This window comes from Theobroma cacao, chromosome 1 (assembly GCF_053813885.1).
Source record: "Theobroma cacao isolate CCN51 chromosome 1, ASM5381388v1, whole genome shotgun sequence".
NCBI classification, from domain to species: Eukaryota; Viridiplantae; Streptophyta; class Magnoliopsida; order Malvales; family Malvaceae; genus Theobroma; species Theobroma cacao.
In genome coordinates, this window is record NC_142639.1 from 2,533,212 (window position 1) to 2,548,996 (window position 15,785).

Here is a 15,785-nt window from a genome sequence, read left to right on the forward strand (position 1 = left end):
AACTTTAGAAGATCCTCTTTTTCTCAAGAAAATTTTTTTATACAATAATGTGGAAATGTGTTGCCTCTCTTGAAGATCATCCTCCATTGCATATCTCTTACTACTATTCTTCTATGTCCCACCAAATGCATTATTTGCCTCTCCTTGAAGACTATATCTTCCATATTTTTGCATAACTGTGGTGTTCTTCTCTGTGCCCCACTTGTTCTGCTCTTATTATATAAAAATTTCGTAAGAGTGAAGTATGACTTCCTCAACACTTCTTTCCTTTTATTTTTTCGAGAACAATGCTATCTGATGAAGGTTGAAGCTCCATCATTGACCTTTCATAGTGCTGAAATGTTATTTTATCGTTTGAATTGTGTGAGGACGGCAATCTATTTAATCAAAATTTCTACTGACAGACGTACATTAGAAGCTAACCGTGTTGGTCTGTAAACCCTATTCCCTAGGAATAGCAATATTTAGGACATGGCCTTCCCTACCACAGAAATGCACCGCGAAAAGGTAGGGATTCCCCCCCTGTACTTGCCACTTTGCAAAATGCATAAATACTATTATATACTGATGGCTGTTGTGCAAGCTTAGAACTCTTTGGGTCGACAAATTCAAGTGAAACACATCTGTCCTAGCTCTTTTGTTGAATCTCCATAGTTTATGGTAGTTATTACAGACTTTCAATTTAATGGGTGGAATGATTGCTTGACTGCTGAATGTTAAAGGTTCCCTGGTGGTGGAAACCATAAATAATAAGAAGACATCTCTTTGAATATGAAGTTAATTTCTTGAATCCCCAGCAGAGATTTTCCAATTAATTCTGGGGTGCATTTATAAGCTTATTGATTGGGCATCAAAATATGAATGACAGCTTCAATATTTTGATTTTTATTAGAAAGAGCAAGGTCTCATCATATGACTAATTGAACCAAAGATCCTCTCCTACTTGTGCCAATAGGTGTTCAAATCGAATTTCTCAATATTTTGCTTTGTTGGTGTTAGTATTTGCAAAATGAAATCATAAGACTTCAGCAACTTCGGAAAAATCAATTAATTAGAATGAGAGGAGAGCATTATCTCTCCAACTTTACCTTTCAAAAAATATATCTCTCTCCAACTTTACCATTCTTTAATACCTAAACTTTCACTTTCCAACCAATATTCCTCAAGTCAAGAATATAGTCAAAACTCAAAAGTATCAATTAGTATAAACCAAAGGCAGTAGGTTTACTCCCCTGGTAACAACACCAGCAATCTAAAAGTGCTGATTAGCATCTCTTATATACTCAGAAATTGCGTTTGAAGAATAAAAATGAGCATCTGGTTTAACAGTAAATTTTAAATTGCACATTAGCTCCAACAGAATATATAGTTTCAGAACTGAGAACCTTAACTATACTAAGACCAGCCTAAACAATAATTTATGCAACAGTAGTGAAAGCACTATAGTGATATTAAATGTTTTAATTAAGAAAACTGGGTTCTAATTGGCTTCCACTAATGGAAAAAAGTCTCACGGGTGTCATAATGGATGGTTCATACAACAGCCGGAATTTGACCAAATATCAGTGTCATAAGTTGATATTGATATGAATCTTGCTTTTTGAGGTTTCTAGATGCAAAAAATTTGACCCTGCAATGCTTTCATGAAATTTTGAACTATAGCTTTGACTCTCTCTCTCTCTCTCTCTCTCTCCAGGGGGGTGGGAGCTCTAAATTAATCAAATTCAAGGACATGTCATGCCATCAAAAAAAATCAAGGCAGGTCACATCAACAATCGAGATCCGTCCACTATCTGAAAAGCTAGGCTGTTCTGCTAGGTACCTTAAACAAAATCATACAGTACTAAAGACAACCCTTGAGTGAGACAGTTTTTTGTATAGTTTAATTATGCCATGGAATACTCCACTCAACTTTTACAGTGGCCGGGCTTGCTGGAATTGATTATTCAAATAATCCACTCTCAATAACTATTTGGCAACATAATTAGTCTTGGACATGAAACTTATTTTCTGCAAAACAATCAACTGAGGATCTTCCTCACCCTATCCCAGAGATTAAAATATCACTACAACTTGAAACTGCAATAAGAATGCGAAAATTTGAAGCCATTGTTGTTTAATTTGCAGAAAAACAGAATGTTCAAACTCATCATTACATATAGTGATCATACTCCATTAGTGAATATCTATATGCATAGTTGATGCTTTTGTAAGAAACAGATACTCTGGGTCTTTGGTGTGATCGATTGTTTGTCTTACTCTTACCTATTAGCATGCTTATAATTTGTTTTTTAGGTTAAGTATCAGCATGCCCATAATTAATCAAAAAGTCAAGAGCACCAACCAAAGAGAGGTCCCCTCCACTTACAATTAGCACTAAAGAAACCTTTTTTTTTTTGTCTGGATCGATCAAGGTCAAATGAAGCAAGGCTTCAATTCGCAGTCCCTCAACCCTCCATTTAGAGTGGAATAATTGATTATGAATTTAAGAATCTTGTAAAAAGGGCTTTTTGCTGGTTGGTTCCTGCATCTGAGGAAGTCCCCAGCCTCTGGCAGTCAACTTTTAGCAGTGCTTTTATATACAGAAAAATTGAGACTGGTAGTAACTTTTTTACCCTCATAAAATCACAACTGGGGAACAAAGACAGTTTGATTCTCTAACGTGCTAGGCTGTATTGAAACTGCAGTCGTTAAAGGTTAAAAGGTTATGATATAACCTGTAACAACGTGCATTTGAATAGAGTTCGAGTAAAAGGAATCTCCCATGGATATCTTTTGATCCCAACTCTTCCAGGCACTTCAATTCTATAACTAAGTCCAGGTTCATTGTACACAGTGTTGCAGTAGATATACATAGGGTATGCTCTGTTAACTGCAGAGTTACCGTCCTCTATTCTTTTGACTTCCTTTTTCAACGATGATGTCAAATCAAAATGTTCAGATTTTTCTTAAATTACACGACTTACACTAAACGTGAAACCCCAAAATGCATGAACTTAGAAGAGTTAGAAGGGTTTGACATTTTAAGTGGAATAAATTAAGGATAAGAAGTTTACTCTGTTTTTGTAACCTGAACTACGGTTCAAACTTGTCTTGAGGGAGTGCCTTTGGATCTTTACCAGAATGTCCAGATTCGCCCATCCATAAACATGTCCACATTCATCCAAATTGAGCCATCAACAAGTGAGGACTCTCATGATCATGTAGAATTTTATACCCAAGTTGCGTAATTTTATTAATTACGACATTTCTACTTCTTCTTCTTCTTTCTTCTTCTTTTTTCTAAGGAGCACTGCGCTGTATTCATGTTCGAGAAATGGATCTTCTGTTGACTAATGATCACACGCATGTCGAATATTTGTTCGAGACATATAGCTGACGGGGTATTATTATTATTATTATTATTATTTTATTGAAAGCATATATATTAATTGCAGCATTAATAGTTAAGGATGAGATCAAGATGTCTAGTCTTTGTGTCATTAAGCTGCATCTGATTCATGGAATTTGACATTGATCCATCAGTTAAATGGCAAAATATATGTACTTCATCTGTGTTATTTTCCCCTTTATAATACAAACCTGGATCAACTACAAAATATTTATCAGATATAACATAAACGAAAGGTGATATCACTTGTTCTTCAATCTTTTGAATTACATATTTTATCAAATTTTAGATAGACATCAAAAATAAAATCAATTGACAATAAATAAAAAGCTCTTTATTATATTTAAAATTTCAAAATACCATTCAATACACTCTCTCATATATAAAAATAACGGATCTATCATGTGTCATAAAGAGCTTACATACAAATACCTCCTCTGTACCTTATATATTATATTTTTTAAAATGGATATTCAATTTAAAATCAATTGATTATAGGTAAAAATTTTCTTATTATATTTATATTTCCAAAATACCTCCAATTTAACTGATTGTGTAATTTTTTTTTATTACCACTTATTTGCCCTGAGAAGCCAATGTTAGGAGCAATGGAATACTAATGAAACAAGTTATTTTTTTTATAAAGGTAAATACTAATGAAACAAGTTATTTTTTTTATAAAGGTAAATACTAATGAAACAAGTTATATATATTTTTTAAAATTTGAGCAAAAAGATACCAATAAAGTCACAGTAGGCAAAGGACGAGCTTTAAAAACCAATGGATTTCATTGGTTCATTGCATTGACCAATAAATATTATTACAAACACTAATTGGGGACATAACAATTAAAATAGAATTTTTATTTTGGTCTTGGACTACACAACAGTGAGAGGTAGTCTCTCTCGTTCCATAATCCCAGTCCTTTCTTTTCAAGATTCCAGCTTAATTTATCTACATCACACAAATGATTATTTTCCCCACGCCAAACCATACTTAAACCTAAGGAACCTCAAACTGAAATTGAAATAGAGACAAATATTAGAGAAACCACAGCTGAAGCGTTTCCGACAATATAGTACTATGCAGCACATTGTAAAGAAGCTTTTGCCCTAGCTTTGAATGGAATGGCCGACACCAGGACTGTGTCCAGGAGCTGTGGGCCTGAAGTCGTCCACGGGTTTTGGAGGCGGGGCCTGGGATGCTCCTACAACCACACTTGGTGGAGAAGGTGGAGACTGCGTGCTGGCATCAGCTGCTTTAACGTTAACACCATCCAAGTTAACTTTGCCATCAAGAACAGTCCCTGTTTCCTTCGCTAGGATTCTACCGTGACTTTGGACCTTCTGGAATTTGGGTTTTTGGTCCAATATCAAATGCCTTCCTTCAATGCACGGCATTTCCTGGAAGAAAACAAGCAAAAGGAGAACAAGAATGGACAGTAGTTTGTTTTGGGCCATAATGATCGCTCTCAAGTTTCGGATGATGCCTGCCTGTATATATGAGTGTGAGAAAGGAAGGGAATGTAGCCAAGCAATACTACGCAAAGCTTGATTTAAGTATGGAAAACAGGGAAGAAAGACACCTAGATAGCAATTTGCATATGGACCTCTTCCTCCGCAGGGTGCTATTTATAGAGGAAAAGGGCTCCTGAGCTAGCCATGGGGGTGTCAAAAAATAAAACAGTTACTACTAACAAATAGGATTTCTTTGTGTGACAATGCACTGAAATTAAATAAAAAGGCGTTAACAAAGTTCCCATATCTTTCTCACATGCGCCCACAACATAGCTTATGCTCGCACTCTCAGTTTGCATGGGCCATGCAACTGTTCATTATATATTTAATCTCCTTTTCGTTTCTTCTTAACAATTAAAGAGTGATGTAGTGCGAATCACCCTTACAGTTTCTGGTGTGGACTAATTACTACCACCAACAATCTATTCAATGGTGAGATGATTAAGGTTACGACGGGAAAATTAAATATTAAGATTTATTAGAGTTATATTTAAATACTTAGACTGCAAGTTTTTTCTTTTTGGGTGATAGACTGTGGAGAAGTAATGTGTGCTTAGTCCCAAGTCGGCACCATTAAGGTTTATAAAAACATTTAGTGTCTAGAATCTTTTATTCTTTTGTTGGTGTACCATGTACATTTTCGTTCAGACAAGATGATCAGCTTTCCAACTGGAAATCCTAGCTGCGCCTTTTAACCCCATTCTCTCTCTATAGGTATCTTTGTAGCTTTAAAAGGTGAAAACCCAGGTTTTTAGAAGCCCAAAACGCACTTGCAAGGGAAGTTGATTTTGCTTTATGCAATGTGTGTCCTACTGTCGGCAGAAGATAATCTGGGTTTACATTTTACCTTTCAATAGTATTTGTCACAACCACACCCTCGCCTGCCAGCTTTTCTTAGTCGCTGAATTTTTCGGCCAAGCGAATCTGGCCCGGAAATTGATTTAGGAAAATTGGAAGGAAAATTGTTGGATACTTTTGATCTCCTCACCTTAAATCCACAAGAAATTGGGCTCGTGAAGCCTGCTTAAAATCGTTGCTTCTTCATAGTGGCCCAACATCAAAATATAAATATTTGCTTCTTGTCTTGAACATGTTTAGAGAAATAATACTTCCTTGTTCCTACTGACAGTATTTATATTTTGATCAAATTGAAAATATCTATTCGGGTCTTTAGATGGAAGGTTTGTTCAGAATAACGTGCTTCTTGTTTTCCCTACGAATTGAAACTAAAGTTCTTGTTGACTATAACTCTATTAGTAGTTAATTTTCTGGAACATGTTAATGGGTGTCTATTTATACGAGTTAAAATAATATTTATGGAAAAAATATAATTAATATGTATATATTTTTTTAATTTGACAAAAATAATATATTAAATAAAAATTTAAAATATCATTTTAATTAGAATTTTGTTGATGAGAGCCCTAACTCATTAGGAAAAAAACCCCTTTAATTATTCTTAATAAGTGTTATTTATAAATTTTTGAAATCCATTGTTAGAGAGAAAATAAGGCAAAGGACATTGACAAGTGGAATGAAAAGAAAAAGACAAAGCACTCTGAACAGAAGTCAACCATTGTTTTTATATAATTTTTTTATGATTAGAGAATGGGGATTCGAATCTTATTTTTTAAGTAAAGTATCATATACCAACTAATGAGTCAAATGTTATCGTGCATTCATTGCTTTTATTTGCTTCCATCACTTGACAGAACTTCATGGCTGGCAATGAGACCAAGAACAGCAACACATTTGCATACTGCTTTAAAATCCATAATGTAAGGAAGAAATAGCTCAATTTGCAATGTCAATTAGCTAGAACTGAGCACAATAAAGCAATTAAGCTCTTCCAATCGTTGTTGTTTATAGGCTTATGGAATAGACGGTAGACCCTAAGAGGATCATGACCATTTGATTATTTCACAGCTTAAGTATGCGATTGGACATTCATTAATTAATTAAGTACAAACTATCTTTCTATATGCATGCCGCCTGCTCGTAAACATTACTATATCAAGTACTAACGCATGTTTTATAATTTTTTAATTTTTGGTTTAGGCCTAATTGATAGTTTATGTATAACTTTGAATCAAAAGTTCTCCTCTCTTTATTCGCATCAAGTTGAATGTAAAGAACTAGGATATATGTGTTAAGGTGACTTTTTCCTTCTTTAGTATGTATTTTATTAAATTATCTTGATAATTTAATTAGAGTCTTTTTTCTTTTATATATGGAACATAAATTTAATATTAAGTTTATGGAAATGAAGAGTAAGGAGTTTGTTGGCTTTGGCATTCGTTTGCACAAAGCCACTTTCGGCACACTCTAATTGGATTTATCGTCTCCCTTTCTCCTTAGCATATAATCAAGAAAAGTGCTTGATTGGCTAATCTATCTGTACTCATGGATATAGGCACGTACGTACATACATAGGGAAAGGTAGTAAAGACATTTTATTGTTCCTTTCTCTGTTTCCTTTTTTTTTTTTGGGTTTTTGTTGATGCTGAGACTTGCAGTGAAGAACATAGCTACCTCAATATGTCATTGTTCTTGTCATTTTGTTTTTGTATTGTGCTATCAGGTTACAAGTTGTTATGTCAGTGTCAGAACATGCAACCAATGCATGCATGCATAGAGTTTTATTTTTTTTTGCTCAGCAGCATGCATACACTTGAAATCTGCCTTCTGCTTTTGGTTAGTGTAATGCAGGAGAAAGATGATGTTTTAATGTGTCATTTTTTTTGCTCGGGTGCGATGTTTTAATGTGTCATTTGCTTCTTTTACTTGGTAGTTTTTAAAATGCTATTGCAATGAAATGAGTTAGATCCTGTTCTTCCTTTTCAATGCTACTTTGCTCTCATGCACTGCATACTGCAGTTTCCAATAATGCCTTGATTCATTCTATTAAAAGCTCAACAGTTTTCAAGTATCAGAAACAATCTATTAGATGATTGAAAGAAGTAGACATTGCAGAGAGTAGTACACACATGATCACGTGGATAAAATAACTAGTTACAAGCATCAAACCAGTTGCACTCGGGAAAATTATTTTTGTACAACTAAATTCAAATCTCTTTGTCTATAGACCTCGGACTCATGCAAGTCCTACGTGAATGTAATCCATAACAGTAACAGGTGTTTCTGATCCAATTATTACAATTTAGGAGATTGAGGAAATATATCTATATCAATGCACTTGTCGGGGGCATTAATTTACATGTCTATGGATTTGGTTCTGAACTTAGAACAGCATGACCAACTCCAGGGCTCGGTCCTGGTTTGGTAAGTTGGAAATCTTGTTTACCTCCTGCAGTAGAATGCCTGTCATTACTCCAGCTAATGCTTCCTGATTTTTGTATCTTAACTTTGCCATCAGGAAAAGTCCCTATTTCCCTCGCTAGGATTCTGCCGTGAGTTTGGACCTTCTGGAATTTGTGTTTTTGGTCCAATATCAAATGCCTTCCTACAGTGCACTGCATATCCTGGAAGAAAACAAGCAAAAGGAGAACCAGAATGGAGAGTAGTTTGTTTTGGGCCATAACAAGCGCTCACCAAGTTTCGAATGATGCCTGCCTCTATGTATGAGTGTGAGAAAGGGACGGAAGATAGCTAAGTAATACTAAGCAAAGCTTGATTTAAGTATTGGAAAACAGGGGAAGAAAGACACCTAGTTATCAACTTGCTTTTGGACCTCTTCCTTCCCCAGGGTGCTATTTATAGAGGAAGAGAGCTCCTGAGATAGCCATGGAGGTGTCAGAAACAGGTTTAATTATAAAACCAAAGCTACCAAATGAAAGTCGGCAGACCTCTCCAACACCGAATTGCACCAAACAGAAATAGGGATTCCCCTGTTCTCCACTTCACTCATGGACGTATTATTATATATTGATGACTCTTGTCCAAGTAACTTGAGCTCCTTTTCATCGACAAGTTCAAGTGAAACACACATCTGATCTCACTCTTTCACACAATATTGGACACATCCAATGTTGTTTATCGGTGGTGCTTATATTGCAAACTTTAAATAAGTTGAATGATGACAATTGACTGCTCAAAAGTAATGATTCCTAGCTAGGTTAGGAAGAAACCACATGCTAAAGATTCTTGCATAAAAGAAGGCGGCGAAAAACAGAAAAATTCGTATCACTAAAAGACTGGTTGGAATTACAACAATAAACATGGACTTTCTGATCAATTGATGTCAATGACATGCAGTAATGCATTATAATTATGACACTAGCTAATAGGATTAGGAAGATGCATGATCTTATTTTTATACCAATTTGGCCTAATTAATATTCTTAATGAATCTTGCTTTTGAGGTTTTTTATATTCAAGATTTTCATCCTTTTCTTCTATGGAATCTGGTCTTGGATAAAGATGTGTAGCTTTGACTCAGGTTGTTTCTTCGGAACCAAGGCAAACCGCAAATTCACTCTAAATAGTGCCAAAAGTCTAATTAGGTTTGTGTTGGTAAAATATATTATAATGCTTGAAAGAAGCTCATGAGTTTATAATTGAAAAGGTAATGTATAGGGATACCAAAAATGGAGGAAGAGAAAGCTCATTCCCTATGACTAATTAATAAGGATTTCTTGTAAAAGTACTGGGCATGGATCGGCTCTCCTAATCCGTTGAAGCCATCGCGAACCTTAGCGTCCTCCCACTAATGACTAATTGACTGATTTAGCTATGTCATTAAGCAATATGTATGTATGTGTATTCATTATGCAAAGTGCATGGTACTGAAGTCAACTACGTAAGAAGCCAAATTTATAATGACCGAGATGTGGAAATTTTCCCTAAAAAGGAGGTTTTTTTATTCCAATCCTCACTCGTATTAGGAAGGGCGTGCTTATCAAAATGCATAATATTAGAAAAAAAATTTTGAATTATTAAAAAAATTAAATAAATTTTTATTTTTTATTATTTTCAATTAAATTTTTATTTTTTTAAATGAAATAAATTTTTATAATTAACAGTTGATTTAATTAAAATATCACTTATCATTTTATATCACGTAATATTGATATAAATGATAAAAAATATCATATGATCATGTCATTAAGCTATATCAATATATCAGATGATATATTTGTACTTTATGTCAATGTCACATAATATAAAATGATAGATAATATTTTAACAAAGTCAACCATAAAATTTATTTGATTTAAAATAAAATTTTATTTAAAAATTTTAAAATAATTTAATTTTTTTTTTTAAGTTTAATGACTTGCGAAAACTTTCCTCTCTCATTTTTTCTCACGGATGTTTTTGTAATTTATCCGAAAGAAACAGATAGAAAAAGAATTGGGTCCATGCCTAAACTAATAAGCCCATTCCATTGGATGAAAAAAGTTAGTCCATAAACCCTAATTTTACAGGATCGGGCCGCCAATAAAACCCACAGCCTAGTTTGTACCATCTTCACCGTCAGATAGGCCCATACCTGTGACAAACAAAAAGGCCAGAAGGGAATAGCATTCTCTCTCATCTTTTTCTCTTTTCCTTTCTCCCCATGAGTTAAGAGGGTTGAAGAAGGGTCGATAACTGGCACCAGTGGGCAATAAGAAACACTGACAAAGGGAAGAGGAGAAAGAGAAGAAAAACCATACCCAAGGCCAGCTTTAAAGGAGTTTCTTTTTCTGAGCAGTGAGGGATTTTCAATAGATGCTATGTCCTTGTATATAAACTACAAAATAACGAGTAAAGTGTAGACTTGCTCACGTTCATCACATCTATTTCATTTTTGTATGACCGAAACTTAAACAAGGATGACAACTGATTTTAGCTCTCGCAATAACCTTTTAAAAGAAATCTTCAAGAGTTTTCTCTCCAAGCCCAGTTTCACAAGTCTTATGCTCTTGGTTCGTGATTGTAGCACACTAAGGGAATAGGAAATGTAAAAATCAAAGCCTGATGGACATAATCGTATAAAAACACTATTTTGAGGATGAACAATTGATTCACCCAAATTTTCATTAGCTGACAATATACAAGCTGTCTATATGATCAATTCAAATAAATCAAGACAAGAAATGATACATGGCTCAATGCAGCATCAATCACCTGCATCAACGGGTTGTTTGATCACCTGAGTGTTGCCAGCATGGAGAACATCATGCCTTCATGGCAGCCAAAATTTTGAAACAGGGTGAATGTCTGGTCAGCTTCAGTAACAAAAATTAGCTGAAGATGGTATCCACACCATTTTTTTGTTAGCAATGCAGTCATTCTTAATAGTCAGCGCGAAGGAAACTCTCATATTCTGTTCCATTTAGTGTCTTGTTCACATCATCCCAGTTCTTCACAAAATCAGATAATGAACCTTTGTGTATTTTAACCTGGCGACTAGTTAATTTCATCTGTGGAAGGCCTAGAAACTCTTGAACATCTTTTAGTTTCTGGAACAAGCATGACATGAAGCAGAGGCACACATTAGAGAACAAGGCTTACCTGAACATGCCATTAGCATAGATGCACATTTGATGAAATATAGGGAAAAAGTAATGCATCTAAGTTCCAAGTGAAAATTATTATACCTAACTTAGCCCATGAAAGTTTAGGAATTCAATTTAATCACTTTTACAAATTCTAATAAAAAAACATTGAAAAAAATTGTAAAAAAAATGGTATTTGGTTATGGGGATGGCAAATCATTTAGGAGAGAAGATACATACGCTAGGATTTTGGTGTCTTGGCAATTTATACATTAATAAAAGTTGTTTAGCAATCAGGAACTATTTTAAATATTTAATGAAAACTTGGTATTATCCTTACTGTATAATCTGTGACAAGATCCTCATAGTACAAAACCATGTGACGGGTGCTATTGAAGAATTCTAAAGCCTCGACAGCAGCCATCTCCACTTCTTTCAGATCACTTATTAATGATGTAGAATTGATCATTGGCTTGTAACTTGAAAGAGCAGCAGCCTACATCAAGTGATTAGCAATAAGTTCAAGATTTTGTGAGTGGGTAAAAGCAAATAAATGGGTGAATGAGAGACTCTGATAGAGAGCAGAGGGACAAAGTGGGGTAGGGAAAGGGACCTCTTCCTGTGAATGAACATGAGACTTGTGGGTTCCATTTAATAGCTTAGCATAGCGATCATACGAATTGGCAAGCACTGAAACCATCCTTCGAAGCAAATTTCTTCGGAAGAGAAATATGGCAGAAACACCCCGATGATTGAAGTATTCTACTATTTCTTTATGGTGCTCCATCAATCCCTGGAGAAAAATACATCAAGCAGTTAGCTATAGAACGTCAGGCAGCTCCTTAAATGCAAATAATTTTGATGCATCACATAGAATTGCCACCATCTCAATTTCAAAGTTCTATCGCATGGTTGCTTCTATGGCTAATCATAGTACAGAGTTTGAGGACATGAAAATCAGATATCTAGAACAAAGTCCAGTTTTCTCAGCTAATCCAGATAGATAAAACATACAAAGATTAGTAAACCAGAACTGAGCACCCTTTACCCAATATTTTACCTGAAATTACCTAAAGATAAGAGAATTGAGATCTCCTGACCACAACCTTATCAATTCTTTTCTTTTAGGAAGGGAATTCATTAAAACCTTTCTATATATTAAAAAAATAATATATGACAGAACTAACAGGAAGAGACATCATGCTAATACCAAATAGACCATTAGCTTCAATTCTTCCTCATTCCATTCCGGCAAATTGACAACAAGCTAGTACTCTCTCACTGGGACTTCATAAATCACTTCGTCAAGACTAAAAAGAAAATAAGAAAAACATGAACCTACCATCTACATGAATGAAATTTCAAAGTTATAAAGCAGTTTGACAGTTGGCGTACATCTGCAACAGCTAAGCCTCTGACTACAAACAAGGTGTGGGGGAAAGAAATATGGAAGAGAGCATCGACTGCTAATAATTATATTAGAGCCAGGAATGAACAAAAGTAAAGTCTCGACCACATAGCTGCTCTATAGTGATGACTGCAACAGTTTCAAATACAATCATAATGGAAAATTCAACTACGTTGTTTACCTGATTCAGCATCCACTTGAAGCCAACTGCAGCAGAGCACTCATTCTTGGAAGCACTAGTAAACCAGTCTAAATTATAAACTTTCTCCAAAGTCTGTATAATAGTCGAGATATTTTTCCTCCTAGCCATTACAGAGAATATCTCCCCATTTGAGCTTACATTAATATGACTATTTAGCAAAGTCTCAAACCATCCACTTCCTGACCTTTGCATTGACAATATGGCAAAGAAACGCACCGGATTCTGTGTGCATTCACCCCTGGCAAAGTATCAATAGCAAAACTTAAGCAAATTTGACAAAACCTGAAATCCCAAAAAAAAAAAAATTCAAAATACAAGTATTCTTGCTTACCTGCTAAAGGTTTCAGGTTTAGGATAATGCAAGGAAGGAATTTGAGATTCTAATTCTGTAATTATGTTACTATCTGGAGATGGCCTCTCAATGACTTGGATTTTCTGAAATTTCATCTTGGTGACGGTACTTATCTGCTTTAAACAGATTGTACAGATATAAACACCACACACCATAGCAAACAACAAAACTATTGTCCTTAAGAAACATGGAGATTTCTTAGGAGGCTTTATAATTAGAGTATCCTGCATGGAAAAGGGAACATATGAAACCCAAATTATCGTCAAGAAGGAGATAACAAGAAGAGGTTAAAAAATTGGCATGCGAGCAAACACTTTTAGTAGAAAATAAGGGGACAAAACTGAGAGACATAATTCAAACTAATGCAAGCTAGGCAAGCGAAAAGGTAAAGGTGCCTGGAAAAGAAAAAGACACAAAACAATAGAAGAGTAAAGTTAAATCAGTAGCAAATTGAGTAATTTTACACTAAAAAAATAAAACAAAAACAGTCCTTAAACAGAAAAAATAAATCAAATACTAGTTTTAAACAGGTAGATAATAGTTACACATGAAACTCCAAATTTAAGAATGCCAACAAGCATGAAACCAGTGAAAAGAAAACCCAGATCCAAACATGCAGAGAGTTAAATAAAGCATTATCCTTCAAACCCAGCAAGATGTTGTTTATAAAGCTGAAATATTAACTTCAAATAAAATAAAAGACAAAGAAAAAGCTTGAATAGGAAATAAGAAAAATCAAACATTTTCCTCGAGAAAAAAAAAAGAGCTTTAACACCAACCGACGCAATCCAGGGCCATTCAACAAAAATTTGAGTTTCTTCTTAGAAAACAAAAGGCATATTACTAACCCAACAAAGCAAAAAAAAAAAAAAAAAAACCCAGAAAGAAAATAAGTGAAAAAATAAAGGTTACCTTGTTAACTAAACAGATATACTCAGCCATTGCTATTTTACTGAAGCTGAAGCAATCCTTGAAGAAAAAACCAAGAGATTACAGTATATATAATCACAAAGCCGAAGACAAAGAGCGTTCATTGGTACTATCCATCTGCTTTTCCTTCGTATTCTCAGCTACTAAAACAACCCCAAGGAAACAAAAACAAAACGGAAGAAAGGATAGAGAAGAAGAAGCCAAAGAGAAGAGGCAAAATCCTTGCTATGTTTGGACTTTGGAGCAGAGTAAAGCTTTTTTTTTTTTTTCTTTCTTCTTTTGTTTGGTTTTGCCTCGTGGAAAACAATGACATGAAAGTGAAACAGCTGTTTTTTAATTGTTTTCTTAGTTTTTATCTACAGACTTTTTTCTTGTTTATTATTCGTACAGAAAATAATTCATGTGTAAATACTAAACAGTAATGACTAATTTAAAAGAAAAAACACAATTTTTGTACGAAATAAATAGATGCCTGAAATCTGGCTAAGGTCCCAGCACGAAACTGGAATCTAACCAAAGCGCACGGCCTCAAGCCGTGTCAAGTGGAGGCTGCAGCGTCTTCCTTGACTTTTGACTTTTATTTATTGATTATGATAATTAATTATTTAATTTTTTATTTTTAATTTAATTAAAACTGAACTTTTGAAAAGGAAAAAGGATGGCTTTGCATAAATAAAATACGGATTAACAAGAAGTAATTGTGTAATATTTTTATTTATTTATTTATTTGTGTTTTCTATGCTGCTATGTGTATTTTCTAAATATTTTTATAATAAGATTGATGGTAACTGGTTGAAATAATCTAATTAGGTGGTAGGCGTGATATACGCAATGTTGGTATTTTTTTTTTAATGATTTCATCAATGCTTTCTACCTAAAACGTTATAATACATGATAATACATTTGTACAAAACTTATACCTGTTTCATCGATGCTTTCTCCCTTTGATATAGAGGGTTAAACTTTAAATTTATTTTACTGATGCTAAAATATTATTATACATGGCGATATATTCATACAAAACTTATATTCGAGCACATGCAATTGAGTTGTATACAATCAAGTGAAATCTAATCCTTTGAAATAATTTGATTTATGGATAACATCGTTGTGATCAAAGATCATAATGTTAAAGAAATTATTATGGCAAGATATGGTGGGGTAGGTCATAAGTCTTTGTAGTCTATACTATAAATCGATTTTCAACAAAATAAAAAAGACTTACATGGTAAAATCGTAAGCATAAAATATGATCTGAATTGAAATGCATACATTTATCTTGTACATTGTAGGATGGTAAAAATAGCAAAAATTAGTTTAATTTTTGTTGTTTTTCTTAATTTCTTTTTATAAGATTTGGGTATTTTACTTGTACTATACAAACAATAACCACCCATAGAAAGTAATTTTAGTATGAAGTTATTTGATGTTTATTACTTCATTAGAATATTACTAATTTTAGCAAAAAATAATCACTCTATTTTAGGTAACAAGATCTCATCAGATAATATATTTATTGACTTTTCCATAAAATTAATTGCT

At 34.0% G+C, this 15,785-nt stretch overlaps 1 protein-coding gene across 1 annotated transcript; it reads right to left on the reverse strand.

Moving 5' to 3' along the window:
* Positions 1-10,837: 10,837 nt before the first annotated feature.
* LOC18611102 (P-loop containing nucleoside triphosphate hydrolases superfamily protein) lies at positions 10,838-14,601 on the reverse strand. The gene is made up of 6 exons (XM_007047150.3): positions 14,226-14,601; positions 13,293-13,537; positions 12,941-13,199; positions 11,965-12,144; positions 11,692-11,847; positions 10,838-11,315 (listed from the first exon to the last, which is right to left on the reverse strand). The coding sequence occupies exons 1-6, from the start codon at positions 14,253-14,255 to the stop codon at positions 11,148-11,150; spliced, it is 1,038 nt and encodes a 345-aa protein (XP_007047212.3). The 5' UTR covers positions 14,256-14,601; the 3' UTR covers positions 10,838-11,147.
* Between the last annotated feature and the right edge of the window lie 1,184 nt (positions 14,602-15,785).